Genomic DNA, 27,781 nt, shown 5'->3' on the forward strand with positions numbered 1-27,781 from the left:
GTTGGAATGAATACATCCACCACACACTTTTCACTACAATACTTCAATCATCTTCTGCAAGTCACATACCCAATGGATAGAAAGATTGTCCGAAAAACAATGCCAATCCGTCCGAATTTGGCGCTCTACTCTATTTTCGGAAGCATCGCAAAAGAATGGGACGTAGTACGAAAAGCGTCACAGTCATGCTGTACCCATCCAAATATCCAAGTATCCCATACACACCCCAACCACGAGAAAAACATGGGACGGCGTACCCAACCCGTCAAAACCCATGCCGTACATCTCCTGCACAGTATCCCATCGTCCACAAACAAGACGTAGGTACATATACACGTCTCAGCAATCTATCCTTCTAGAACCCTTCTACGCATCGCGAGGATATCTGCATCAATCTTGTGCAATGGCCCCCTTGCTCATGTTGCACCCATCCAGAAATGATCTCTCTACGTATATCCAACATATGCACCGATATCGCGTGCATGGTCGCATGGAAGAGGTACCTATGTATCACTAAGTATCTCATCACCGGTAAACAGGATGGATGCCATGATACGATACCAAGTACCATCCATTGCTCCATTTTCTTCCTCTAGCACAAAAACGTTGTTCTTTTTCTTTTGGGCTCTGAACTAGATGTACATGCACCTCGGGGAGACAGGCAATCTTGTGTTTGTGTATTGTGTTCAACATAGCATAGCATAGCAAAGCTAGGTAGGTAGGAAAGTACCTAGTAGGTACCGCCGTACGATAACGCCAACCCAAACCGAGATAGTCAGAAAAATAGAAAGATCCATTCATTTGCCTATCTAACTTACAATTTACAACCAATTGAAAAATGCGATTAACTAAACCTACCTCGGACAACTGGGGCAACAACCAGTCACAATCAATCTACCTACTCCAGGGCTTCCAACTATTGAATTCTTGGTGCCCGAAACGCAAGAAAGGCCGAAAGAGATACGAGTCCCTACCTACCTACCGGTAGAGCGAACAGGAACAGTTATGGTACGTAGGTATGTACATACACAATAAAAGAGACTGTATGTAATTGTATGTAACATATTGTGTTTTCCTGACATGTTAACCACGTATAGAACAGACGAGCAAAACGAGCTGGAAGCCGGAAGGCGGGCCGCGGCTCCTGAAGATGATTTGGCCCAATCCGGCACGGTGTGACCTGATGGGAATCAGATTGTTATGTGTTGTATGTAGGTACGTATTTTGTGTCTTTGATAATACTTCAGATGGGTATTGTACAATTAGGATTATGATGTGATATGATGAGCTAGGGTATGATATGATATGATATGATTATGATTATGATACGTGTGCAAGTATGTTCAATTTTGCGTGCACTCACTCATCCGTAAGCACCCTAGTCCAATCGAATTTCTTCCAACGATTTCTGAAACCCTCCAATCTTTTATCCCCTCCTCGACTCCACCGTCCCTGTCGTTTGATAACATCAGGCTCGATATCCAACATGCCGCCGATAATTTCCCTCGCGAAGAGATCTCCCCTGGGCCAACGATTGGCGTCTTCAACTATATGTCCCAAGCCACCATCGAGGTCAAACCAAGCATGAAAATAGGGCATCTCCTTAGCGATCGATCGGCGGAAAGCTAGTTTTCCAAGACCATCTCGTGCGCGTGCTGCAGTGTCGATGAGCTTCTTATGTTGTGTCCACTCTTCATCCGAGGATAGGATGGCTTCTTTGAAAAAGGCTGGCGCGGTTTCTCCTAGGCTATAGGGCAGTGGTACTGCCTGCATGGCTGCGTGCATCTTTCGGTGTGGTGTTGCGGCATTTTCGTAGAATACTACATCTCGTCCTTGATCATGATACATGCGTGTTAGACATTTCATGAAGTTTCTAATTTCCTCCCATTCATCGTCGTCGCATTCAAGGAGGTTTGTCCGGTGCTGAATGGGTACAATGACGGCTCCACCATCACTCAATTCCGGCTCTGTCGGGAGTGTTAAATATACTCGTGTAGCTAAGGATACGAGTGGCGCAACAGGAGGTTGATTTTTGTCTTCATGATGACACAATTGGCAGGAGTCCAGAATGCGATTCATCTTTTGGAAATCTCCTATGGCTGTATTCCTCAAGTTTATTTCGGACTTTTGCACGCGCTTCGCAAGCTTATTTGCATTATCGTCCATGTAGTCGAGGTCATTATCGAATTTAGCATCCTTCGCGATGCGTTCAGCGGCGCGCATACCGTCACCGCCAGCTTGTCCTTTTGTCCGTCGTTCCTCGCGCACCATATCTTCAATAGTCATATCTTCATTCTCTTCCACCAAACCTCTCTCGCGGCCCCTCTTATTGTCTATCGACTTCACTTCTCCACGAGTTCCCGCTAACATTCTACTGTCCATCTTCCCTAATACTACCATACCGGGTTCTGAAGTAGCTGCTAATCCGGCGGAAGCTGCAGCGTTGTATTCAGCCTCGAGTCTCGCAGCGTCAGGCGATTTCTTGAGCTTTGCTTTCATCATTTGAGCCTTCAATCGATTCAGGGCCGTGGCATCGAGCTGAACAGGGCCTGGGTTTGTTTCTTCCATAATCTCCCCTTGCGGTAGATTTGCTGGCTCATCACGGTGTGGTATCGAACCTCTTCTAATACCTAGATCCAATTTTCTCTCTTGAAACAACTCTCCGCTAGGCTTCTCTTTCCTAACATAGCCTTCCCCATATAGTCTTCGGCGGTCAAGCTCAATTTGTTCTTCTCGCGCATCATCAAATTCCCGTAGACCTCCAAATCGCGCAATAGCTATCTCATCGATAGGCTTTCCGCTCTGTTCCGCCTGTGTGTATACTGCCTTTAACTTCGTCATGCGCCATTGAGCTCCCAAATCTCCAAATGTATAATCGACGTCATGTCCAGCTTCGATGTCGTCCAACTTTTTGACTCCTTCATTTAGATCTTGTAAATGCTGATTGAGTTCGTTCTTATGAACCTTCAAATCGTAATCAGGTCTGGGTGCAACTTTTGGCTCTGTAGGCTTTTTGGATCCTTTTTGTGTAAAATCGAATTCGAAAGCTGTAGGATCCGTCATCCAAGAATCGCGAGTAGCTTTTGGTCGAACTTCTGCTTCCTCCTCATCTGGAATTGGTAAATCTTCCTTGGGATCCGATGATTTTTCGTGCTTGCGCTTGCTTCTGTCCTCATCTTCTTCCTCGTGTCTGGAATGTCTCGATCGCTTATGTCGGTGGTCGTCTCTTTCTTCATCGTCATCCTCTCTGGACCTGTGGTGCCGTGATCTATGATGATGTCGATGCTTCCGATCCTTATCTTTGCGCGAGCTTCTTTCACTTTTCTCCCTCTCTAGCTTTTCCGCTGCTAAGCTTTTCTCGAATTCATCCAAGCCGTCCATTGTTGTAGAGTTTATTGATATAATGAAATTTGATGTTTTTGATGATGGTTGCCCAGTACCGGTAGCGAGAAGCATTACGGGAGCGCTACTTTAGCAAGGTACGAAATTTATTTGAAGGACCATGCATCCCACTTCGCACCCCGCCAAATTCCTCTACTTACACCTCACAAACACAAGTCGATTTTTCTTTAACAAACAAATAAAGCATCTACGATATGGCGGATTCTAAGAAACCAGAGGCTTCTAAGCCTGTTTCTATTGTGTGTGTAGGCATGGCCGGTGAGTTGATGTTCATTTGTATTTGATGAATGCGCCCGCTAATTCTCCTCCGACAGGTTCTGGTAAAACTACCTTTATGCAACGAATAAACTCTCATCTACACGGCAAGAAAGAGCCTCCGTATGTTCTCAACCTGGATCCCGCTGTACGAAATGTTCCATTCGAGAGTAACATCGATATCCGCGACTCTGTCAACTATCAAGAAGTGATGAAAAGTTACAACCTTGGACCGAACGGAGGAATTCTCACATCGCTCAACCTTTTTGCTACAAAGATTGATCAAATATTGACCGTACTCGAAAAGCGCACCACTCCTGATCCCGAGAAACCAAATGCGACTCCTATCAAACATATTTTGGTCGATACGCCAGGTCAAATTGAGGTTTTCGTCTGGAGTGCTTCAGGAAGCATTTTATTGGATTCTTTGGCTTCGACTTTCCCCACGGTTATTGCATATATCATTGATACACCAAGAACGTCATCAACGAGTACTTTTATGAGTAACATGCTATATGCATGCAGCATTCTATACAAGACAAAACTGCCAATGATTCTGGTCTTCAACAAAACGGATGTTAAGGATGCTGAATTTGCTAAGGAATGGATGACAGACTTCGAATCTTTCCAGGCTGCTCTCAGAGAAGAGGAGGAAGCAGGAAGCTTCGGTGGTCTAGAGGGAGGTGCTGGTGGATTAGGTGGTGGTAGTGGATATATGGGATCGTTGCTCAATAGCATGAGTTTGATGTTGGAAGAGTTTTACAGTCATTTGAGTGTGGTGGGCGTCAGTTCTATGACTGGTGCGGGTATTGATGAGTTCTTTGAGGCTGTGTCAGAGAAGGCTGAGGAGTTTGAAAGAGATTATAAGCCAGAATTGGAACGCCGAAGAAGACAGAGGGATGCAGAGAAGGAGGAAAATCGAGGAAAGGAATTGGACAAATTGATGAAAGATATGGCCGTTTCGGGAGAGCCTTCATCTTCTAAAGCCAAAGGTCCACCAAATGCCAAACCTTCGACCGATTTGGATACGCTGAGTGATATGGAGGACTCTGATGACGATCTAGCAGCAGGTGGAGATGACGATGAGGACGGCGGGGATAACATTGAAGGATTAAGTTCAAGATACAAGGCAGCTTTGGCAGATGGAGGAGGCCCGTCTAATGCAGACGATCACAGCTTCACTCGCTACATCAGAGCCAGCCAAATGAATAATATGCAGTAGGCGTGGAGTAGGGGCAAGATTGGCGAAATGGGCAAAGGAGTTCTAGGCTTAGGGGTTTTAGCATTTAACGGCGCATCTATGCTATGTGATGGCGCATATTGATACCAAAATATAGCTTTGGGTAGAAAAAAATGTAATTCAATGTACACAATATGATTGTCCTAGTCCTCTATCGAACATGCGCCGGCCATCGAGTCGTGACAATCTTTTTATACCCATGCGCCTCGAGATATGTCTCGTACCTTGACCATTACCACTCCATCAAAATTGTACCAACCATTTCCCAGACCTCTCCCAAATCTCTTCGTTTTCCAATCCTCTCTCATATCTCTCTATCCTCACATGTTCCATCACATAATCTCGTTTGCTCCCAATTTCCCCGTCCATTCCGCACACCATCCCTAATCATCTTGCCTCGAATTGAACCATTCTATCACCAAGTAAGTTTCTCTTCCGCAAAATTCAACACCCCGCTCTTCTCGAAACAAAATCCACATACCTAGAAGTTCTCTCCTTGTACAAAACACGATGACCACACTCTTTGCATCTAATCGGATCACCTCTCTTCAACATAACACTCGCATTACAATCGCCGCACAAATATTTGATCGCAGGACCGTCGCCCAAAACTCCGGATGCGCCATATGGATTGGGGGCTTGGGTGGGGTTTGTCGCTGGGACGGAGGTAGGTACTTGGTAATCGTCTGACATGTTGAAGGGTTTATTTTTGTTGATGGGAGGGTTGTGGTAGTGGGAGTGGTGGAATATGGGAGTGGTGGAGGGTGTAGCGGGAAGATTTTCTTACAAAGAGAGATGGATTATTATTGAGCGGAAGGCTGAGAAATTATTGTGGGGTACGGCGGCGAGAGAATGAGCTAGATGACTTTGGGGTTAGACAGGTACCTATGTATATCAAAAGGCTACCTAGTCTCAAGCTTCACTCAAGCTTCACTCAAAATATGTATACGAAGTATTTTCACTTGATTTGATCTTGATAGGATTCCCAAAATAGATATCAAAGTGTTCCGAGGCCAGTTCTGTGGTGACCGAATCATGAGATTCCTGCATGAAATGCCTCTGGTACTTAATATTACTTAGAAGAGATAGGTAGGTGGTCCTGCTGTACTGCTGATGCGTTGTAATGGATTTGGCACTTGAGGCTTTGAAGCATCTACCTGTTAGATAAGCTTACCTATGCGCCTTTGTAATATCTATTCACAGTATGGATGGGATGGCATGTATGGAGTATGGCTAATAAGAATCTTCCATGATCTATTGATAACTGTATGTAGGTATTAGCTAGCTACGAGTATAGATTTTGCAATTTTGCGATTAATAATTAAGCTTTCCATTGCACAGACTCACTGATCCTTCACTTAAACCAATCATCCTCTGGTTCAAAATCTATATCCTTGTCATTCCGCATCTAGCCCTTGCCTCAATCTCCAGAGTAACAAACTCCTTCACCTTTTTCCTTCAACCTCCACTGCTTGCTTGTTGCTTTTGCTTGTGCTCGTGCTCGTGCTTGTGCTTGTGCTCTCTCATCCCACCAACCTCATGCAAGCACCAACAATTTATTATATCCATGCAATCATATCGACAAATTTGGTAGTACTCAACCACGCAACGATGGAATAATCTAAACTTTCTCTTTCTCTATCTCTTTTACATTTTGTATCCGCATTCGTTCATACTCTTCAGTAATATCCTCTCTTCTATAAACCATCAGGTGGTGGCGATCTCATTGTAGCCCTTCCTTTTTTGGAATACCCTCAAACTTTTGATACGCCTTCTTCATAATCTCCATAATCTCCATAATCTTCATACATAGATCTATAAAATCTAATTCAATAATACGTGCGTGCACGTTAATACTTGATTCGCATATGATGCATCATGGTATGTTCTCTCTTTACAATCCATTCAAATGCACCTTTCGCAATTCCCAGTAGGACTCTGCTGCACCAACTTCCCATGTCTGAAATGTTTTAAATGGTTTGCCATATTCAAATCGAATTCAGGAGTCAAATCTTATCCAACTACTGAAGACGATTCAATCAAACATTCAATTCAAATCTGAAAGTTAACCGCTGACATGAATTTTTCACTCAGGGTTGTTGTTTTTCCAGACCCCGCACTGAATACTCTGCCGGAGCTGGTGCATCCTCTTCTCAAGCAATCGCATCGTCCTCGCGACCTCAATCTCGATCAGGTCTAGCTAGGCCATCGACAAATGCCTCCTCTAATAGCAATCCTCCTCCCCGAACCCACCACCGTATTCCCCTTGATGAACATTTAAACAAACCTCTTAAGCCCCACGTATGGATGAGTGGAAGTAAGTTATGGACACGACGAGAAATAGATCGAGCACGAATAGAATTCTTCGACACTCGCGTTACGGGGAGACCTGAAATATGGCAAGCTATAAGAGCTTCATTGGAAGTAATGTGGAAAGGTGGAGAGCCTGGTGAGGATGATGGGGGTCTAGCAACTGCGCAAATGATATTGAATGCGGCAGAAATCACGCTACCAGATGGAGATATGGCAATCAGGGGATGTTATGACAGTACAGGTGCATTATATCGTGTACCAGAACATGTTGTTTCTGATCCAGCGAATATCTTGGACGATACTACGGCAGATGCAACAGGGAAGAGCGATGATGAAGGAGACCTGGCGGAGGAAAGTGAGGAAGTCGATGAGGAAATATTAAGGAGGAGAGAAACGAAAGGGAAAGCCAAGGCGAAAGAGATGATATCAGTGAAAGCGAGGTTCCAACACGGTATCAATGGAGATATAGTGTTCAAAATTGGAAAGAACGATTCGGTGCGCTCACTTATCAAAATAATAACGCAGAGGCTTGAGGTTTGTATCTCCCAAAGGTTTTCTCCAACCTCCAAAGCTAATTAAGTGAACTAGATTTCTCCACCCAAGCATGTGAAAATCAATTATATGGGCAAACTCCTCAAAGAAAGCGCCTCATTATCAGCACAAGGGTGGCAGGAAGGTCACATTGTTAATGCTTGGGTACTTGAGTCAGACAAAACAACGTCAAATTGAGAGTCGTAGTGAAGTTGTATATAATAACGGCCCTCGCTCAGCACTTCCTCTGCAAACGACATTACGAACTAACAACAGTTTTCTTGTTATTCCTTTGGGTAATACCCCATCCATACTTGGCGTTATAGGATAGGCTTCAACGGGTGGAACGAATCTGGTTGGAATAACTTGGTTGGTTCGGCCTGCGTATTCATACACCTGATCTATCAGCGAATTGTCATATGATTTTTTTTTAAAGTTATACCCCTCCTCTTCATACCGAACACGTCGCGCAATACGCACCTACATAATTAATAAAATTCAATATTAGAACTACCCATGGTATCTAATATTCCAGCATGGCAGAAGATATGTGAATGTTTGAGAATCCAATGTTCCAGATCAATTGAATGTTCTCGGCTGTTTAGATGTTACCCTTGAAATGAAGATTTGAATGATTTGGAATCCAAGATAGGTTCAATATCCTACGCCTACCTCTACGGCTAGGTATGTATTACACCTTCTGAACAAATTCAATAGGTAGACGAAGAAGTCCATATTCTCGGCCAACGGTTCGCAGGATTGACTAGGTACCTACCTACCTAGGTACCCTAAGACTACCTACCTACCTGCCAGGAGGGTGACAGACTCAGGACGCATCGTCTACCTAGTTAAGTGGCATCCGAAGGCCGAAGGTTTTGTTATTATCGAGCAAATAATATATATCTACTAGGTAGGTAGGTGTTCTGAGATTGAGATACGCTAGAATTGGATGTTGTGTACCTAGGTATGGCGCGCTTTGTATTTGAGATTTGGATTGCTTTGAGATTTGTTTTTCGTCAAGATTTGGATTTCTTCATATTGAGGTCTTACTTACTTGTACTTATACTTAGGAGATAGGTAGGTAGGTATGGTAGCTATGGTGTTAGATAGGAGGATTTTATTGGTTGGTAAGTGAGTGAGTGAGTGAGTGAGTAGCTTTTATTTGGGGGGGGGGGGGGTTCTCTTGAGGGAATGGATATTAAGGGGATAAATATTGAAAGGATAAATATTGAAGGAATAGATATTGAGAGAATAGATATTAAGAAGATGGATATTGAAAGGATAGATATTGAAAGAATAGATATTAAAGGGATAGATATTGAGGGGATGGATATTGAAAGGATAGATATTGAGGGGATAGATATTGAGGGAATAGATATTGAGGGAATAGATATTAAAGGAATAAATATTGAAGGAATGGATATTGAGGGAATGAATATTGAGGGAATGAATATTAAGGGGATGGATATTGAAAGGATAGATATTAAAGGAATGGATATTGAGAGAATAGATATTGAAAGGATGGATATTGAAGGGATGGATATTGAAGGGATGGATATTGAAGGGATAGATATTGAGAGGATGGATATTGAGGGGATGGATATTGAGGAGATGGATATGAGGGATGGATATTGAGGAGATGGATATTGAGGGGATGGATATTGAGAGGATGGATATTAAGGGGATGGATATTAAGGGGATGGATATTGAGGGGATGGATATTAAGGGAATGGATATTGAAGGAATAGATATTGAGGGAATAGATATTAACGGAATAGATATTGAGAAAATAGCTATTAAGAGGATAGATATTGAAGAAATAAATATTGAGGGAATAAATATTGAGGAGATGGATATTAAGAGAATGGATATTGAGGGGATGAATATTAAGGGAATAGATATTAAAGGAATAAATATTAAAGGGATAGATATTGAAAGAATAGATATTAAGGGAATGGATATTAAGAGGATAGATATTAAAGGAATAGATATTGAGGGAATGGATATTGAGGGAATAGATATTAAGAGGATGGATATGAGGGGATAGATATTGAAAGGATAGATATTGAGGAAATAGATATTGAGGGGATGGATATTGAAAGGATAGATATTGAGGGGATGGATATTGAGAGGATGGATATTAAGGGGATGGATATTGAGGGGATGGATATTCAGGGAATGTTGAAGAGATGTTGAAGAGATGTTGAAGAGATGTTGAAGGGGGGCTTTGTGTGTATGTGTGTATGTATAGGTATAGGTATAGGTATAGGTATAGGTATAGGTATAGGTATAGGTATAGGTATAGGTATAGTATGGAGTGTGGAGTAAAAGTAGTGATTTTTTATTTGGGTTTAGATGTTGTTGGGATTGTATGATTGAGGAAGGGAGGAAGGAAGGATTTGGTGCGTTTATCAGATTTTACCTTTATATGTGTATGTATAAAGAGAGAGAGGGAGAGAGACTCGGAAGACCTCGGGGCGGGGGGTTAGGTTTCTATTATTTTTCTCTATCTACTTTATACTGTTAGATATACATAGGCGCATCGTATAGTTAGTATAGCTTTAGCTAGATACCTACCTACCTATAGATAGATTGAATCGGTTATGAATTTACTACAACTATATATATAAAGAAGAAGAAAAACGAAAAAGAGAGGATTTATAGATATTTTCTAGGACTTTCTATTATCTCCTAGTTTCAGGGCTAAGCGATCTTATTTCATAAATCTAATTAGTAAGTATTAGAAGTTTATAGTCTTGTTTAATTTGACTAATTCTATTATAATAAAAAGTTTTACTATAAAATATAGTTTTTTGTAATTCATAGTGGATTTCTAGTTTTAGAGTTTTCTATCAAAATGAGTTCTAAAAGTAGATTTAATCGCTATTAATTGTAGTTGAAGTTAATTATCTTTATTATAATGACTTGATATAATACTTAGATAGCATTAATAATCTCCGCCTTGTTCTTAACGACTACAAATCTACGCATCTTGATAGTTTTCGGTTTACTTAACTTTGCTCAAAATGTCAACCGACCATAAATCTCCCAAGTCGTTATTCCCCCCGGTTTCACAACCTTCTCAGTACACGCCACCTCCAAGGAGAAATCTACCCGCTGAAATTCCGCGTATACCTGACCATGATGACCCATCAACCGAATGGCTCCCCATATACAACACACGAACCCCATACGACGAGGCCGAAATTGTACATCTCATTCACGAAATTGTCCGAAATTTTGTTCGGCTGTCAACCGTTTCGGAAGCTGAAGTGATTTGGCCTCCAGAAGGTGGTCATCGCCTTGATGAGGCGCTTTGCAATGAGCTCAATATTTCTGATGCAGCATGGTCATTAATTCGACTTTTACCTTGTCCTGGAAATTGTATCTGCCCAATCTTTCTTTATCAATCTAGTCAGCTTTTCGACATTTTGGACAATGGGTTTAGTCTCCGTAGCAGTCGCGAGTCTCCATCGTTTGTGGAGGGGGAAACCCCTGCATCCGAATGCTATATACTACCGCATGATGTTATGCTATCTGCCGGGGATCCGGAGACACCTATTGTGATTCTTGATACAAGAGAAAGTGAGTACAATGTCCGCAATAGACGTATCGTCTTAACATGATGTTTGTAGATACGATTCGAGTAGTGTCCATCACAGACGACGGTCCAGACTTATCAAATCCCCCTAATACACCCCTCGAGCGACCTAATGATGTTGTCTACTATCGCAACTATTGGCCCAGGCATGCTCCAAGTTTCCTTCGTATGCAGCTGAATAGAATCAAGGCTCTAGATGCTATTCCACCGGGACAGAGTGCACTAGGCTATATTGAATTTGCAGACGAATGGATGGTAAGTGAAATTTTCATACCGTAACTGTGACGAACGACGTGTAAAGTACGAAACTGATCATCTGTATGTTGCTCATACAGCGACGTAAAATTAAGCATTATTTAGAAGGTACATACGGTTGGCCAGATAATTTCAATCAGCAAGCATGGGATGAAGATCGTGATCGGATTTGGGAAGAGACTGAAGAAGAATACGCACGTTTGGGTCGACCACATGTGTTAAGATTCTTGTGATCTAATGATTCAATAAGTGTTCGAGGGGTGTGTCAACAAATTAGCTGAATCTCTCCAAATCACAATCATTTGATTCTCTGAAATTGATGGAAATGAAAGTCCTGATAGTACAGTATCAAATTTATGTATATGTTCAAAACGTGATACTACAAATATAGTATTGTACGGAACTCCAGTGATATATTTATAAAGGTCTATTAAGCTTCGAATTTTGATCTATTTGACTAGTTTCTAGCCACTTCTCCTATTGGTGGGTTTTCAAACTCTTCATACGCGATAGACAATTGCAATACACCACACCTTTCAAACACTTGGTAATAAGTATCTTTGAATTAGCGGGCTAAAAAGAGATTTTAGCATCCAAAATACAAGTAAGTTGACGTTGAGGAGCTACTAACCTAATGCAAACAGTATAATTTTCTTGCATCACAAAATCTTCTGGGATAAAATAATGGTAAGCATAGAAGTACCTACGCAAGGGTAATAAGTAAGATATTTATTATCGAGAATTCAACGTAATTCTAATCTTCCGCTGCAATGCTTTCAGAATTGATATATGTGACACGCATATGCATAACCACTCAAAATAAACTTGTTATATACATCAATCCAATGAATGACATTCATCGTAAAACTCTGACAATGTAAGCCGAAGTTTTTGACACTGGTTTTTGGGCGGGCTGTTCTGGTGGAACGGAGTGAGTGGGGTGAAGAGATAAGATTAAGATCGGAGCGGAGGGAGGAATAAGCTCGTCTCGACAAGGACCCCTCCCTTCCTCTACTCCACCAGATGAAGAAAAAAACTTTTCTTTCTTCTCCTGCCCTTCTCCACCTCTTTTCATCTCTCGTCTCTCTTCTCGTGTCTAAGACTCTAAATCTCTCAGTGTCCATGGGAAAAATAGACAATTTGCCAGAAAAAGTCATCGACACTTCAAAAGTGCAAAAAATCAAGCGTCTTCAATGAATGATGGGAATTGAGCCCAACGGGGGGGTCGAACCCCCAACCTTGTGATTGACTAGAACATCTTGCGATGAGTAAGAGTCACACGCTCTACCGATTGAGCTAGCCGGGCAGGCTTTGCTTGAGCTTTGTTGGAGGAGGAATTCCTATTTGAATTATTAAACTATGCAATGAGAGCGAAGGAAAAATCTTTAAAGGGTTTGAAGCTAAGCGAGGGAGGTGGAGCTGCGAATGGAAACTACCCCGGAAGTATGAGCATAGGAGCTTTCTTTGAACTTGACTAGGAGTAACTCGTGGATATTGTGAAAAGGAACTGTCTCTTCACGTAGTAGATTGCATACTCAGCTCTAGTGTCTGTTTATGTATGTCATGTCATGACATGACTCGATGATCTGACTCTAGAGCTAGAAGGACAATATTGAAGCCTTCACATTTCTTCATCATGACCTCTAGGAGTCTAGAAACTCGGGTTTCAGTGGCTCGTAGGGGAAATGTGCTATGACAGATAAACTCAAATATAATATCTTGCCAATTGTCTTGAACCCTCTCAGGCTCTAAGGAATAGCTAGTCTCACATCCGTGGAGTTGAACTATATGAAGATAATCCCATGTTCATTTTCTTGAGAAATCTTAAGATTCACATGCGACTACGGTCTGGAATCAACACTTCCCCGCAATGTTTGGGTATGTGAGCTCTAGCTAACCTATTACGCGTACCGATTATGCTGCAAAGACGATATATTCAACTGGGCGAGTATGAGGTTGTAGTGGATGACATTGTACGAATTGGTTTTCGGAAATGAGATGAGATTTAATATAAGAAAGAGGTTAGCCAGACACATCTCGGGCATGTGAAGAAGGAAAACATATCCAATGTTTTGAGTGTGAAGTGACTTGAACCGAATTTTCGAATGGATATTCACATGACAGATGAGATTAAGATACGTCAAAAGATTAAATTGACAAAGAAGTGGCGACTTAGTAAGACATTTAGTTCGGAAGGATCGAAGACAAAATCAATTATTTGTATCTCATTTCCCATATCCAAAGATTCAAGAACTTAAATCCTCTCTTTCCTTCAGTAAAGTTATCACATGTAATCCCTCCCATTCTCACGCAGAGGTTATGTGATTGGAAAGCGGTTCCTGTGGTTTGGATCCTACCTGATGATCAAAGACTTCTAAAATGCGAGCGTTTTTCGGTTCAGTAATCGAAAAAAAAACTTCCAAATTTCGAGATATACAAATACTTCAATCAAGTTGAGAGATTGAATGCTTTGATGATTTCAATTGCACGCAGAAGTTGGATGTCGAAATTGAAAGCGTTGCTTCATTATCATTCAGCGGGATTTCCAGTGAAGTATCGAAATAGAGCAAGCATGATCTGCTACACAGTCTTGAGCACAAAAAATAGTGAAGTAGAAGTTACATGTCTTCATAATTAAAATAGTCATTATCTTATCAGGACTGAATGTTCCTCAAAAAGCTTTTTCCTTCAACACATTCGGAACTAGAGCCGAGTTCTGAACATGTTTCCCATGTGTATCTTAACACACTAACACTAGGTATCCCAACGCTAAATACAAAATTGAATTTGAATAATTAATGGCATCTCATCTTCTCATTAGTCCGACATCTCCATATCTCATCAATACCCTACTTGGATTCCGTAACACTCTTCTTTTCCTTTCCTTTAAAGACCCCCTTGGCCTTCCCAACCAACTTGCCTAATCCCCCAAATAAGGTGGCAAATCCGAAACTCCATCCTCGAATTCTCACCGTGTAGATGAAGAAGTAAACCAACGCCCAATTGCTGATGCAAAATGCCAAGAAAATACCGAAATATTTCCATTTGTCATCTGGAGTGACGTTCAGATTCCTCATGTATTCCTCTCCACTAGAGTATGGACAATATCCGCAATTTGTCGTCGCATCCGGGTTCGTCAAGTAACCTACTCCAGCGGAAGTAACAAAGTCACTAGCATAAGAGGAACATGTTTGACCCGATGGAGGATTGAAATATGCAGCTTCATTTGATGCACATTCGACAGGAACATTGGAGAGAGTAGCGGCGATAACACCGCCAATCCAATAAGTGGCTGGATTAAGGTAATAAAGCCAGTAGCGCCAGAAAACGGATATTTGACCGTAAGGACGAACAACACCGTTAAAGAGGCCAAACATGACAAAGAAGAAGGGCAGAACATTGGAGATTACGGTGAATGATGGTGCGAAAGCGCAAATCCATTGACCCCATGACGCTTGGAAAAGGAACTATAAAGTAATTAGCAACTTGCGGTGAGGAGAGTGGGCTAAGAAGGGAGGAACTTACGAATAGCATTGTCATGAGGAACACGTAACCTGATGTAGAAGAATCACTTGGGAGACCAGTGGGCCAATACCACAATGCCCAATAAATCACTGCCCCGACAATAGCAATTGGTATCTCGGCGACGATATTCGCAGTGCAAAAAGCAACCCAACCATAAATTCTCGAAGGGAGTTCTCGGGCTTCCCAAAGTGCGCGATTCTGGTAGAACTTAGGCACAACAGCATTAACAATGGTAGGCGGGATAAGAATAATCAAGAACGAAGTGAACATTCGGTTCTGCATATCAATGATACTGTAACCTAGCTGCCAAAATGTGAAGCCATTGAAGATACCGATGATGACAGATGTAAACAGCTTGCCGTAGAGATATGATGGATCACGCCAGTATTGAGTGAAGAGACGTTTAGTCAATTCAGTTGTTTGTAGCATAACCGGAGAAGCAAATTCACGCTGGGAATTAGCTTCTGGAGCGGCAACTTGGCCACGCTCGGATTTGATGCGCTCAATCTCCTGCATAACGGTCTTGTTTTCATTGGAATTAAGCCATTCCTCGTTCCAGTTAATTCTCTTGCCATCGCGACGTTTTCCACCCTTGGCAGCAGTTTCAAGAATGAATTCTGCGACGTTCTTTTGGGGTGGGCATTGTACTCCCCGGTCAGCAAAGTATTTTACCACCGCCGAACCGTTTTCACCGACAGGCCCGAAGTAGAATGTATTACCACCTGGATTCAAGGCTAGGATCATATCGAACTCTTGGATAAGGACCGAAGAGGGTTGATGGATTGTACAAACGATAGCTTGGCCGGCTGCAGAAAGCTTCTTCAGGAAACGAACGATGGAATAGGCGGATTGTGAGTCGAGACAAGAAGTGGGCTCATCCAAGAAGAGTAGAAGGTTAGGTTTTGCTGCTAGTTCAACACCAATGGTGACTCTCTTTCTCTGCTCTACGCCCAAAGATCTGACCAAAGCATCTTGCATGTCTCCTAATTCGAGGAGATCAATAATTTTGTCTACGTACTCAATCTTCTCAGCTCTTGGAACCGTATGTTCTTGTCGAAGAATGGCTGAGAACTCAAGGGCTTCTCGAATAGTAGCTGTGCCGTCATGAAGATCCATTTGCTCGCAGAATCCTGTACCTCTCTGAAATTCAGTTCCCAGTGGTCGTCCATCAACCAACATGTCACCGGTAACTACACCTGTCTTTTGACGTTGAGAAAGGGTATTCAGGAGTGTTGTTTTTCCTGCTCCACTGGCTCCCATAAGTGCCACCATAAAGCCAGGTTTTGCATAGCCATTGACTTTGTTGAGAAGTTTGCGCTCGCCACCAAGATATGGCACTGTGTACTCGACGTTTTCCCATGTAAATACAGATTCAGAGCCAGTGATATCTTTCAGTGCTTCTTCTTGAGGTGGCTCAAGAGTGTTGCTGGAAGAGGCGCCGCTTGTAGGTATTGGACTGGTAGAAACTGGTGAGTTTTCTTCATCAGGTGTAGCATTTTCCGCCTTGACCTTGTTCTTTGCGGCTTTTGAACGCTTGAACTCAAGTGCACCGCCACCGCCAGAAGTAAAGTCAAATATTTCAGTGGCAACGGCAGTAACAATGATGTAGAGGACAGTCCAAGCAATTACTATAACACATTAGATACCGAAATTTATACGGAAAATTATCAATACTAACCGACACCGAAATTCCTCCAGAGATGAGACCTTGAGTAATTGAAACTTTGCTCCAGATATCTAGCTCCTGACACACTCAAGCTTCCAACCTCAGCACCAGTAGTTGCACAACCCTGAAACTCAGGATTCGTATACCCTGGACCGCTGGGAACAATTTGATCCGGGGCACAAGGGATATTCTTGTTATAGAATTCATCTGCAATGACGGCTTCGAAAGAATATGACAGAGGATTGATGTAGTAAAGCCATCCAAACCAGATATATTCAGATACCAATTGTGGTTTAGGAATCACGTAGCCAGTGTAGATACTACATATTGTCAATAGGGCACCCATCTAAGATATGACCGTAACTTACATCAGAAGATTGAGTCCAATACCCGAAAATCTAACAGCATCATCAATCGATGGCGAAAGTGCGGCAAACATACGGTATAAGGAGGTGATGCAAATTGTCGTGAGATAAATAAACAAGACGTAGATGAAGTACTTCCCAGCATCCACGTCAAGTCCGGTTATGAAATACTATGATTTGTTAGTATAATTGCCGCACAATCAGGATTAACAAAATACGTACCACTACAATAGAGAAAGGAACAACCTGCAGGAGTAAAAGCGGGAAATCCTGAACGACACGAGCAACTACAACGGCTGACGGGCGGTAAAAAGCATAATCTTTGTGTCTGGAAATGATTGGTCTACCACCGACAGCCTTCATTAATTCAGATAACTGAAGCCATCCTAGGAACAGAATCGAGAAGAAGAGAGTACCACCCCGGGAGAAGTTTCCAAGTGTGTTGGACGATTGACCATGAAATAAGGAGCCAACAATCAAGCTGTTGGAAATTATAATGAAAAATTTGGTATATAAAGTTGTCTTGTCTCCAAGAGTCAATTCAACTTCACGCTTTGTGCAAGCAAGGACTTGACGAAAGAATGAGACTGTGTAAGGTGACCGGGGACCAACAGTCTTAGACTTCGTCTCTTCCACGGAAGCTTTGAATTGTCGTGCGTCCGCATGGTCGGTTTCGTGTAGCATCCTCTCATAAGAGTTGACATCTTCCAGAAGTAATTTGTAATCCTCGCTTTCTCTGAAGGCTTTCTCAAGTTCAACGGGGCCTTTTGGAATGGGTCCTTGGAAATTCTCTTGAAACCGGCGTTCGGCAGGATCCGTGCAAGCTGTCAGAAAGTCTGCAGTGGTCTGTCTTGGTGGGCAATAGTATCCTATTCTCTCGAAGTAGCTCTTGGCGTCACCTGCTGGTCCTGAATACACCATTCGTCCCTCATCGATTACTAATACTTTATCCATGAGCTCATATATTTGCTCTCCAGCTTGATACAGGGTGACTAGTGTCGTTCTGTTGCTGATGTCGGTCATCACTCTGAGTGAGTTAGCGTAGTCCAATGCAGTGGATGCATCGAGTCCACGAGTCGAGTTGTCCCAAGAGACGACTGTGCTCTTAGTAGCGAGTGTTTCTGCAATAGAAACTCGCTTCCGCTCACCACCAGAAACACCTCGGACGAAAGCCTGCGAAAGTTGTCAGAATATATTTTCTAAAATCGCAATCAGGTAGAGAGATTGAAAACTCACATCTCCAACGAGGGTATGACGCGTATGAGAAATACAAAACATCTTCAGAAGCGCTGTAATTATCGTTGGAATATCTCCCTTTTCGTGCTTTTTGTCTTGTTTAGGAGCGAGAAATCCAAAGTTTGTTCAACTGTAAGACTTGGAAAGTGCTGATCATCTTCCTCGGTGTAGTTTACCTCTCCTCGATAGTGTTTTGCTTGCTCTTCAGCAGAGATACCTCCGTATGAGACTTCTCCAGTGACTCCAGCAAAATCACCTCTCTTGTTGGAAATAGCTTTGAGGAATGTACTGCATCCAGAGCCAGGCCTTCCCAAGACTAAAAGCATTTCCCCATCTCTTACACAGCCAGTAAAGTCGTGAATCAAATCGCGTCTTAGGCCATTAGATCCAGGTTTAGGCAGTACAGGGATGAATCGCGTCAATAACTTGTACAAGTCGGGTCCGAAAGTCTACATTGTACAAATTAGATTGAGACACTATGTGAAATTGGAGCAGAGAAATACTTACACCCATAATAGCAGATGGAAGAGTCTTGACATATGTTGACGTCGCACCAACCCCCTGCACAGTCAAGTTTTTGTATATAACGCCGACCTTCTTAGCACTCCCTCTAGTATTTCGTTTCTCAAAATGACCGTCTCTGAGAAAGTCACCCAGTACAAATTCATCCTCGTCCTCAGCCGCCACCTCTTCGAGCTTTTCCTCTTCTTCTCGTGCCTCTATGTCTTCACCAGCGGTCGCTCGTGAACGGCGACTTGCGTTGGTTATAGTTCTCTTCATTGCCGATGTTTTTCTGGCAGTAGCTGCACTCTTTTGTGAACGAGTTCTCGACAAATGCGTGAGTTGATGGCGCAAGTCTTCGTAGTCGTGCATAGCAGTCGAGCAATTGACTGGCCCGCCCTGCTCGTTTTCTCCCCATGTTCCATCATTGTTTATCTCGCTCTCTGAGGATGAGCCGTCCTGAGGCTGAACCAGCTCTCCACGATAGTTATCTGAATGGAGTGGAATCTGAGTGCCTTCTCGTCCCTCGATAGCTCTCTCTGCGTACATCCGCTCAGCATGTGTGTAAAACATTTTGACGGTGGTCGCACGCAAAGTGCCGTGAATGGGATAGTAGAGTGTTTACAGAATAAAGATCCAATGCTAAACAGACCCTAGATATATATTAAAGGGAGGCTCAGAAAGATATATTGGAGGTATGCTAGAAACTAGTGCTAGCAAATTGATCAACCTAGCTCCAGATATTGAGAAGGATTACAAATCGACAAATCAAAAATATCAAAAGGATAGTAATTTAGGGGGCTCATGCATGCTTAGTGTGCCCGTTTTAATACTTCCAGGGAGAACTGCAGAATACCGTGAAATATTATCAGCGAGATGGACCTAGTAGTATCTGATTGTGGATGTGGTGGGGTGCAGCGTATTTTGCTTCTGATCTGTGCCCAGCTTATCAATCAAAGAAGAGAAACAATTTAACTGGAGATTGGCAAAAGATTGTGTAACTTAAATCGATGATTTTCATATCCATTAAGCTAGACGAATAGTATTTTATTCTAGAACTGGTAGCTAACATAGTGGACTGGGTATAGAGTACTAAGTTTGTGAATAGTATGAGTCGAAGGAAGTGAGAGAAGAATGATGACGAACAGGTAAGCTACCAAAGATACCATGGCAAAGTTGTAGTGTAGCGTATGACCGAAAGAGGCCCATTTCCTAGTGCGGTAGGTATATGGCACCTTTGCAATTGAGCTAGCATCCAGAAAAGGAGCTTCCCACCCGCTTGTTCTGTTGGAGATGAAAGAGGTTAACGGTGACGGTGACGGTGATAAGGGAGGTAAGAACCGAAACTAGGCAATAAGCGATCAAGCTCCAAGGAAGATCCATCCACTGATTCAACTCACTTGGCTCGCTTGGTTTACTATCTCGACTATCTATCACGAAATATACTATCTTTCTTTATTGCAACCTTGCCCTGAAGATCTTTCATGAGATTAGAAATCATGAATCCGCATTCCTCTCTTCCAGCGTATGATTGGATGAATAGATTAACCCATTTAGGCAGGTTCGAGGCAATGACTCTTGTAGCATTCTCGAGCGTTCAACAAGTTCTTTTCTTTCTCGTCCCCAGATCGATTGCTTGAGTCAAACCCTAAAAGTAAGAAGCACGGAGATGTTCAAACGGAAACGTAAATCGTTTTTCGGTTCCTCCCAGAACCTAATTTCAAAAAGTAATTCCGAATCGGCTTTTTATTTTGGAGAAGAAAATGCATCTAGGATTGACAGACAAGTTAGCCAATCAATTGTAATTGTTATGATTGATTACCCGGGTGTGAAAATACCAAGTCCGGCTAGACGGTTAGGTCTAATCGTATAATTGCATCCATGATCTTTTGAGTGGATATGAAAAATCTTATAATAACCTCAGTTACTTGTTTCAAATGTCCATTTTTTCCATTTTTAACAAACCTAATGGATCCCATATTTGGTTGTGCTTTTATCATACTTCCGCATTTCACTGCGGGAGTTGCGGACATGCAATTGATGAGAAATACAACATATCAATCACAACAATTCCCCCGTTCCTTCGTTGATCACGTATTCTTGTCAGCCCTAGTACCTTGGGAGATAACCGCTATCATTACATTTTCAGGAACTCGGGTCTAATCCCAGCGCACGTCAGCAAAAGTGATAGATATTAATATACGGTGCATTATGCACTCGACTGATTGATCTTCATGATCAAAGAAATTTCCAGAAACTGTCTCCTTGTAGCGAAATTTCGGCCGAAAGCCATTTTTCTACCAAGGAAAGCTTTCCGTGTCTCTCATTGTCTCTTATCGTCATTTGGTACAATCTACCCAGAGGATTACATAGTCAGCGACGTCGAGCGTAGTGACCATTTGACGAATCTTGCTAGCGAGTGTCTTTTCAGAATTCGAGGGTCTTAGATAGTCCACGCATTGATAAGATAGCAATCTGACCGGAGAAACTCAACATCTCTCCAGCATAAAGTTCAGCCTGATATTATTATTAGGTTACTCCTCGACATGTGGACTTTTTTCTACGCTATGCCAATTTGTTTCAGAATGACATGCCCTTTTGCTTTCAGACTCCAGAGTTGAGAACTTTCCTCCCTTTTTTCCACTGATCTGCGAGGTGTAGAGAAAACAGAACGTATGTCATATTTTAACGTAGATTATGGCATAGTATACTTGATTGTTTAATGTTTTCCCGATTGTTTCAACCCTTGAGGCAAACGCATTATCAGACTCTGTGTTTCAATCTTCTGAATGGTTTCAATATACATAAAATTTTGAACATTCAAAATGGCTCGGGTGACTGAAATGGATTAAGGTCTAGAATGAGCTTCTGCATCTAGGACAGGGACGCTAACTGAACTCTATTTGGTGTTCAGAATTGAGTACAATATCCGTCATAATGATATGCCAGGCGGATTTTGCAGCTGTTCTGCTTATCGCAGGCTGGATTGTTGCACACCTCCTACTTAAGAGACAACCTTCAATTATCATCTTTATCAAGCTTTCGACAAGTAATTTCAACCCACCAGCAGACCACGCTGTTTTCTTCAACGAGACTGGATACAGATCGAAAATATGACCCAAAGCACCCTCAATCAGAATGTTCACCGGCGGCAGTAGTTTCTTTTTGCAGTCAAATAATGCCAAATATTCGCGATTGAGAAAGGATCCCTTCAATCATATCTATATAGAAAAATAGCCAGATTTTACAATCCTGTGTTACATCAAAAATAAGAACGAGTGATTGTTTCGTCGGTCACCAGAGACCAGCTCGATCTATGAATATCAAAGCCGCCCACCCGCCTCAAAAAGGATGCCCGATACGCCGCCCTATTCACATCAGAAAGGTATGTACAAACCACTCAATCCAATTCCATCCAATTCAACATATGACTCTGAAATTGAGCAATATCACACCACTAAAGAATCTAAAGCTCTTTACATGAAAACAGCGAATGCAACACCAAGACCAGCAACTGCAGCCATCCCTCCATTATTGGATAGAGATGCGGCACCACCAGTGGAGATAGCTAATACATCGAAGTTAGCAAGATAATTTCAAGAAACTCTAAGATTGGGTAGAACAAACCTGGAGAAGTAGAAGTGGCAGAAGCGCCACCAGCCCCGGATGCCGATGCAACCCCTGAAGCTGACGCTCCCCCTTTACCTGAAGCAGAAGCGGATCCCTTGCCAGTGTTTTCAGTTCCAGACCCCTTTGTCGAGCTCCCTCCAGTCGCTTTGCAGAGCCAGCTTCTGCTGTCTCTGGAAGCCTTTCCGCCAGATTCCAGTTACCCTTGGCTGCACATTGCCATCGCTACCGGAGTTCGCTCCCCCAGTGGACTTAGCAGATCCTGCTCCTTGTGCACCAGTTGCCTTTGCAGAGCCACCATCACCTTTGGCTCCGGTTCCCTTGGCGGATCCTGACTCGTTGGAATCCTTACGGCGGTATGGACGTGTACGACGCGAGGAGGCCAAGCTGGCTTTGCACCAGTTCCGCTGGGCCTTAGCAGCTCCGAACCCGGTTGCCTTAGCAGCACCTACAGCGGTTCCGCTTCCAGAGAGACCCTAGAAATATGTTAGATAAGATGAGGGCTCAGTGGAAGACAGAAAGAACTTACGGATGAAGCAGAGACACTTGCGGCAGCAAGAGCCAAGAAGAGAGCGATCGAGAATTGCATTGTGGAAGTTTGGTATTGAAACTGAACTTGAAAAGGATTTGGATATGACGATGTGTATTTGGACTAAAAGACCTGCTTTGGGAAAGACCAGCTTCGTATGGGGATGAGTGGATGAGTGGATGAATGATGAGGATAATGAGTTGGAAAGCACGGTTATGAGAGTCCGCCTATAACTTGTCAAAGCCCTTGGCAACATCAATCAAATATCCGAAATAGAAGCATAAACTTCAACTACCCGCTAAAGGATATCCCACATAATTTGCAACACAGAAGCATTGGTCAACTGAAGATCCAGTTGGACTCCAAGACAAATTTAATTGGGACTTCTCCGCCCTTCATACCCTTATGTTGAACGTTCTATTCTTAGGAGTCAACGCAACGAGGAGAAGAGAAGCTGCAGGCGAGGAATTCATGCATGTTCGCCAACTTCCCTGTTAGCAACCAATTCAAAAAATGATAGACGCCAGTAACAACAACTCTGTGGCGGCTAAAGTTATAGATGTCACTACTTAACATCTCGCACTGACGGTCTGATCGAGTTGCAGTGGGGAGGCCTTTTACCCTCAGACTTTACCATCAATACCTTCCAGCAACTCCTCTTTTCTCGGACGACGGGACTATTCATTCACTAATCTAATCAGTAAATACTATATTCTCGTCATCTTTTGCACATACACAACGATTGAAATTGAACTTCTCAATTTCTCCAATCCTGCATGAATAAGTGTGTATTCGCGTTGCAGTCTCAACTATGTCCCATCGAAATGAAGAGATACGACTTCGTCTCTGCTGACATTGTTTGCAGGAATATGGACCATAATTCTGCTTCCTTAGCTGGTATCGCGTTCATGATAACCCAAATAAATGAAATAGTACAGAGTATCACTGGCACATTAGCCCATCCTGAAACTAGACGAGTATCATAGACGGAAAAGATACTTGCTTCTTCGGTCCAGGCGGCTCACTAGCTTGTTTTAAGAATCTACAGTTGTATATTCTTGATTAACAGACTTGATGTAATGTTTATTTGGACGAAAACGATCAAGGCATTGATGAATTTTGCCTAATATTCATCAAAGTGATTTAATGGTGAAGCCAAATGCTTCATTTCAGCCCTATCAGTAGAGCATGTGGGCCCCGATAAGTTCCAAGAGATCCCCGCCATGCCTTACTCCATACATCTTCGAAATTTGAAAGACGAATCTTTCGCGTCTCGACATCAATCTGAAGGAAGCAGAATAATCATTCGCAATTATCAGACGAGAATTGTATCTGTTTGATAGAGCGATCATTGCATATTTTATAAGCTATATTTAGAACGATCAACTTGATCAACATAATTTCGAACATTGGTGAGAAAGATCAACATCGGTTCTATAAACCCGAATTCTCGAAACCTTGTTTCATGTCTTGCCTCCTCTCGACATCCAGAATGTTTCGGAGAATACTTCGGACGTCGATGACGACATTATTACCACCCGACAGAGGAAAGTTTTGCTCAAGAAAGCGTCTCCCAATATTTTCTGCATCCTTCAAGTCTCGAGCATCCTTTTCCGAGGCATTTGCCGCAACAGCTTGCATGAGGTCCTCTCCCCGAGCTGCTAACAATATCAGATCCTCAGCTCTTTCGACAATAGCAGGATCTATTCCATTCATTGCAGCACAAGAAGTACCAAAGCTGGAAGTACTTCTACCTAGCACAAAATTGTACAGGTATGTAACTTGATTATCAGCTAGGTCAGATTGTTTGTTCACATGAACATCCATATGACCAAAAGCCAATTCCGGTCTCGGGGACAAATATCCGTTCTCGAATATTTCGTGGAAATGGGTTGCTCCGAGAACTTTTGGTCGACGCGATTCAAGCCCAAGAAAATATTCAAACACGCCACACGCCAGACCAGCGCCATCTGTTGAATTGGTGCCTTTACCAAACTCATCAATAATCACAAGACTACGGTGAGTTGCAAGGGTTGTACAGAGAGCTATCTGTTGCAGGTCAATCATGAAGGCGCTCTGGTTTCGGGAAACACTTTCACGAGTAGTTATTCGAGTTAATATCTTATCCGCAAGACCCACAATCGCCTTGTCCGCCGGGACATAACTGCCAATATGGGCTAAATAAACAATCATAGCGGTTTGCTTGAGATAAACACTCTTTCCAGAATAGTTTGGCCCAGTCATAAGGAGCATACTTGGGCCTTCGATGCGTTCAGAGTCCTGGTAAGTACTCGAGGAAGGTTCTTGATCGGTTGGAATGGAGTGTCCTGATCCGCCCACAAGGTAACAGTCGTTTGGTACATATGATGGTACTGTAAGCTCTTGAAGAGGATGTCGTCCGCCTCGTATGTCAATTACATTGGCTTGGGTGATAGTTGGTGGATTGAAACGATATTTAATAGCCCCGAGAGCCAGTGCAACGAGACTATCAAGTTCTCCGCATAGATCTGACACTGTGACAAGAAGATTCTCCTGTTCCAGTACACGCACAGTGAGGTGATGTATGATTTCGATCTCTCTGTCTAACAAATGACGCATAATCAGTATGTGCTGTAAAACGATGTCCGAGTAACTCACCAGTAATCATACTATACATATCGCCAATATACTCGTCCATTTGTCTCATATGCCCGTTCTTGTAATATACTTTCTCGTCACTGACAAACGTTTGAGACCATTTATCGTCGTCGGTTCCCTCACCTTTATATCTTCCTTCGCCTGTATTAGGATCAAGCCGTACCACTGTCAGAAAGCCGAGTTGTGGGAAATATATACAATTTTCGACATATTGGCGAGCCCATTCAGGTATATCATCTGACATTTTCTGTTGGACTTCGGTAAGGAGGCTTTCCATTCCATCATATGTTCTTTTCATCCCATCTAGCTCCGGGTCTACACCCTGTCTGACAGTGACACGATGTTGTTCAGCCGATCTCTCAAAGTCTATCGTCCTGGTAATTGCTTGACCAATACCAAGAAGGTCATTGAGGCGAGTTTCACCGAGGAGCTAGTATAATGAATCAGCTTATATAGTTTGGGCGATGTAGGCATTCTCACCTTGCCAGCAATGATAGTCTTATCGCCTGTAAGCCCTCGCAATGCTTCTAGTATCTTGAGCGAATGGTAGGTAAATGAGAGAATGCTTCCCCAAACGCCACTTTTGATTGCTGTTGCCTTCGTAGAACCTCCGCTTACACCTTTCTGAAGATGTATTACCACAGTTCTGATATCTTTGACACTCTTCAAGCTCCTTTGAACTTCTTGTAATATAGGTCCATTCTCTGGAATTAAGAAAACACCTATTGTGAAGAGTCTTTCCTTGATTACCGGAATATCTATGCTTGGCCTCATGAACATCTTCCGAAGCTTCTGCTTACCCTGCGGTGTGCTAGCCAAATGATAGAACAGACCAAATACAGATAGGCTCTCTTTTGATCCCGAAGTAGACTTATTTGGACCTTGCATATGAGAGTTCGGATGAGACTCGGACTGGATGATTTGGAGTGATGATAATGTGTCTGCATTTACGAACATCATATCCGTTAATGAAAACATCTCAATGGTACGGACCCTGAATGCAATCAATGCGGCCTCGTCATTAGGTAGATAATCCACACTTCGTCGTCGTCCGAGGTAATTAAGCACCGCACCGGCACAGCCAACCTACAAGAACGTTTATTAGTAAAACCATGTGGTGCTTGTTGTTCTCACTTCAACACTCATTATAAGCCAACTTGCATCTGCTTGATTGAAATTGAGATGCAATGCCATTTGGACGAAGAAAGCAAGATGCACGACCTACCGAGATTCTGCTCTCCAAATCAATCCAGCCTGCGAGTCTCATGAATCTTCCTTGACGACCCCTACCACTTAAGTCTGCCTGATCATGAGTGTGATTTCCAGCCAGTTCATCATCAGGTGTAGCGAGCATCATTCCAGCGCCCCTTGGGCCTTCAATGCCCAAGCTAGCCAACTTGTTCTTTGCGGTCTCATAATAAAATTCTGAGGCCGGTCGAGAATCAAGAATATATGAGCCGAATATATCATCTGTAAGGTCAGCTTAGCATTAATTAGCGCCTGTCACCAAAAACCTACTAGCATCTCCTCGGTCGATACCCTTGGCATCTTTTTGAAGATGATCTTCAAGTGCCTCCTCGCAACGGGTGCTTATTAAGATTACTTTGATATCGTTAGTATAAACAATATTTAAAGGCTTTCATAAGACCCTACCAGTAGGATCTACGTGAACTTTTAGAGTGTCGATTATGTCAAGTCCAGCCATACTGATATCTGCCATCATGCATAATTTTTCTTCTCTCGCGAGATAATATGCGCACCCTACTGTACCACGCCCTTTCAATTCGACAGCCATGACAACTTCATTCATGGAATCGCAATCTTCGCGTTCTTGAATATCAGCCTCGTTCTCTCCCGGATCGAAAATGTTGACCTCATCTTGCACTGATGGTGGGGAAGCTATATGTGCTGATTTTGAGTTCATCGATATTCTATTACAAGGGGAAGAAAGGTGCATTGAGGACGAATGATATCCATCCCGTGGTACCGAACTAGCTGTTAATGAGCTTGACCCAATTCTTGACGATTGTCCTTGGGAGGATGACTGATGGTCAGATCCCGCACCGGAAGTAACTCGCCGACGCTTAAACGGTGGCAT

The 27,781-nt window shown here is 42.8% G+C and overlaps 8 protein-coding genes across 8 annotated transcripts; 3 read left to right on the forward strand and 5 right to left on the reverse strand.

Annotated features, from left to right (window-relative positions):
* Window positions 1-1,359: 1,359 nt before the first annotated feature.
* Window positions 1,360-3,381, reverse strand: EAF02_004731 (uncharacterized protein; the record flags this gene model as incomplete). The annotated part of the gene is made up of 1 exon (XM_038900779.1): window positions 1,360-3,381. One exon carries the CDS (start codon window positions 3,379-3,381, stop codon window positions 1,360-1,362), a length of 2,022 nt encoding a protein of 673 aa, XP_038759291.1.
* A 215-nt stretch (window positions 3,382-3,596) lies between these two features.
* EAF02_004732 (uncharacterized protein) lies at window positions 3,597-4,879 on the forward strand (the record flags this gene model as incomplete). The annotated part of the gene is made up of 2 exons (XM_038900780.1): window positions 3,597-3,660; window positions 3,717-4,879. The coding sequence occupies 2 exons, from the start codon at window positions 3,597-3,599 to the stop codon at window positions 4,877-4,879; spliced, it is 1,227 nt and encodes a 408-aa protein (XP_038759292.1).
* A 405-nt stretch (window positions 4,880-5,284) lies between these two features.
* EAF02_004733 (uncharacterized protein) lies at window positions 5,285-5,590 on the reverse strand (the record flags this gene model as incomplete). The annotated part of the gene is made up of 2 exons (XM_038900781.1): window positions 5,285-5,309; window positions 5,379-5,590. The coding sequence occupies 2 exons, from the start codon at window positions 5,588-5,590 to the stop codon at window positions 5,285-5,287; spliced, it is 237 nt and encodes a 78-aa protein (XP_038759293.1).
* Window positions 5,591-6,775: 1,185 nt separating this feature from the next.
* EAF02_004734 (uncharacterized protein) lies at window positions 6,776-7,939 on the forward strand (the record flags this gene model as incomplete). The annotated part of the gene is made up of 3 exons (XM_038900782.1): window positions 6,776-6,778; window positions 6,992-7,744; window positions 7,799-7,939. The coding sequence occupies 3 exons, from the start codon at window positions 6,776-6,778 to the stop codon at window positions 7,937-7,939; spliced, it is 897 nt and encodes a 298-aa protein (XP_038759294.1).
* A 2,828-nt stretch (window positions 7,940-10,767) lies between these two features.
* Window positions 10,768-11,830, forward strand: EAF02_004735 (uncharacterized protein; the record flags this gene model as incomplete). The annotated part of the gene is made up of 3 exons (XM_038900783.1): window positions 10,768-11,326; window positions 11,377-11,597; window positions 11,678-11,830. 3 exons carry the CDS (start codon window positions 10,768-10,770, stop codon window positions 11,828-11,830), a joined length of 933 nt encoding a protein of 310 aa, XP_038759295.1.
* Window positions 11,831-14,446: 2,616 nt separating this feature from the next.
* EAF02_004736 (uncharacterized protein) lies at window positions 14,447-19,463 on the reverse strand (the record flags this gene model as incomplete). Its single annotated transcript, XM_038900784.1, has 8 exons — window positions 14,447-15,064; window positions 15,123-16,750; window positions 16,801-17,108; window positions 17,157-17,323; window positions 17,376-18,326; window positions 18,390-18,476; window positions 18,566-18,838; window positions 18,897-19,463. The coding sequence occupies 8 exons, from the start codon at window positions 19,461-19,463 to the stop codon at window positions 14,447-14,449; spliced, it is 4,599 nt and encodes a 1,532-aa protein (XP_038759296.1).
* Window positions 19,464-22,097: 2,634 nt separating this feature from the next.
* Window positions 22,098-23,239, reverse strand: EAF02_004737 (uncharacterized protein). The gene is made up of 4 exons (XM_038900785.1): window positions 23,047-23,239; window positions 22,721-22,993; window positions 22,518-22,698; window positions 22,098-22,458 (listed from the first exon to the last, which is right to left on the reverse strand). Exons 1-4 carry the CDS (start codon window positions 23,104-23,106, stop codon window positions 22,367-22,369), a joined length of 606 nt encoding a protein of 201 aa, XP_038759297.1. The 5' UTR covers window positions 23,107-23,239; the 3' UTR covers window positions 22,098-22,366.
* Window positions 23,240-24,480: 1,241 nt separating this feature from the next.
* Window positions 24,481-27,781, reverse strand: EAF02_004738 (uncharacterized protein; the record flags this gene model as incomplete). The annotated part of the gene is made up of 6 exons (XM_038900786.1): window positions 24,481-25,628; window positions 25,684-26,113; window positions 26,164-26,769; window positions 26,909-27,153; window positions 27,202-27,285; window positions 27,337-27,781. The coding sequence occupies 6 exons, from the start codon at window positions 27,779-27,781 to the stop codon at window positions 24,481-24,483; spliced, it is 2,958 nt and encodes a 985-aa protein (XP_038759298.1).

The sequence above is a fragment of the Botrytis sinoallii genome (genome assembly GCF_014898435.1).
Source record: "Botrytis sinoallii strain Bc 23 chromosome Unknown BSIN_007, whole genome shotgun sequence".
Taxonomy (NCBI): domain Eukaryota; kingdom Fungi; phylum Ascomycota; class Leotiomycetes; order Helotiales; family Sclerotiniaceae; genus Botrytis; species Botrytis sinoallii.

What these genes read in the sequence shown, in the direction of transcription:
- EAF02_004737 (XM_038900785.1), bottom strand. Translation starts at nt 23,106, where the DNA reads ATGCAATTCTCGATCGCTCTCTTCTTGGCTCTTGCTGCCGCAAGTGTC. An exon ending in CAAGTGTCTCTGCTTCATCC is followed by an intron (nt 22,994 to 23,046) that starts GTAAGTTCTTTC and finishes ACATATTTCTAG; the next exon opens with GGTCTCTCTGGAAGCGGAAC. An exon ending in TGCCACTTCTACTTCTCCAG is followed by an intron (nt 22,459 to 22,517) that starts GTTTGTTCTACC and finishes TCGATGTATTAG; the next exon opens with CTATCTCCACTGGTGGTGCC.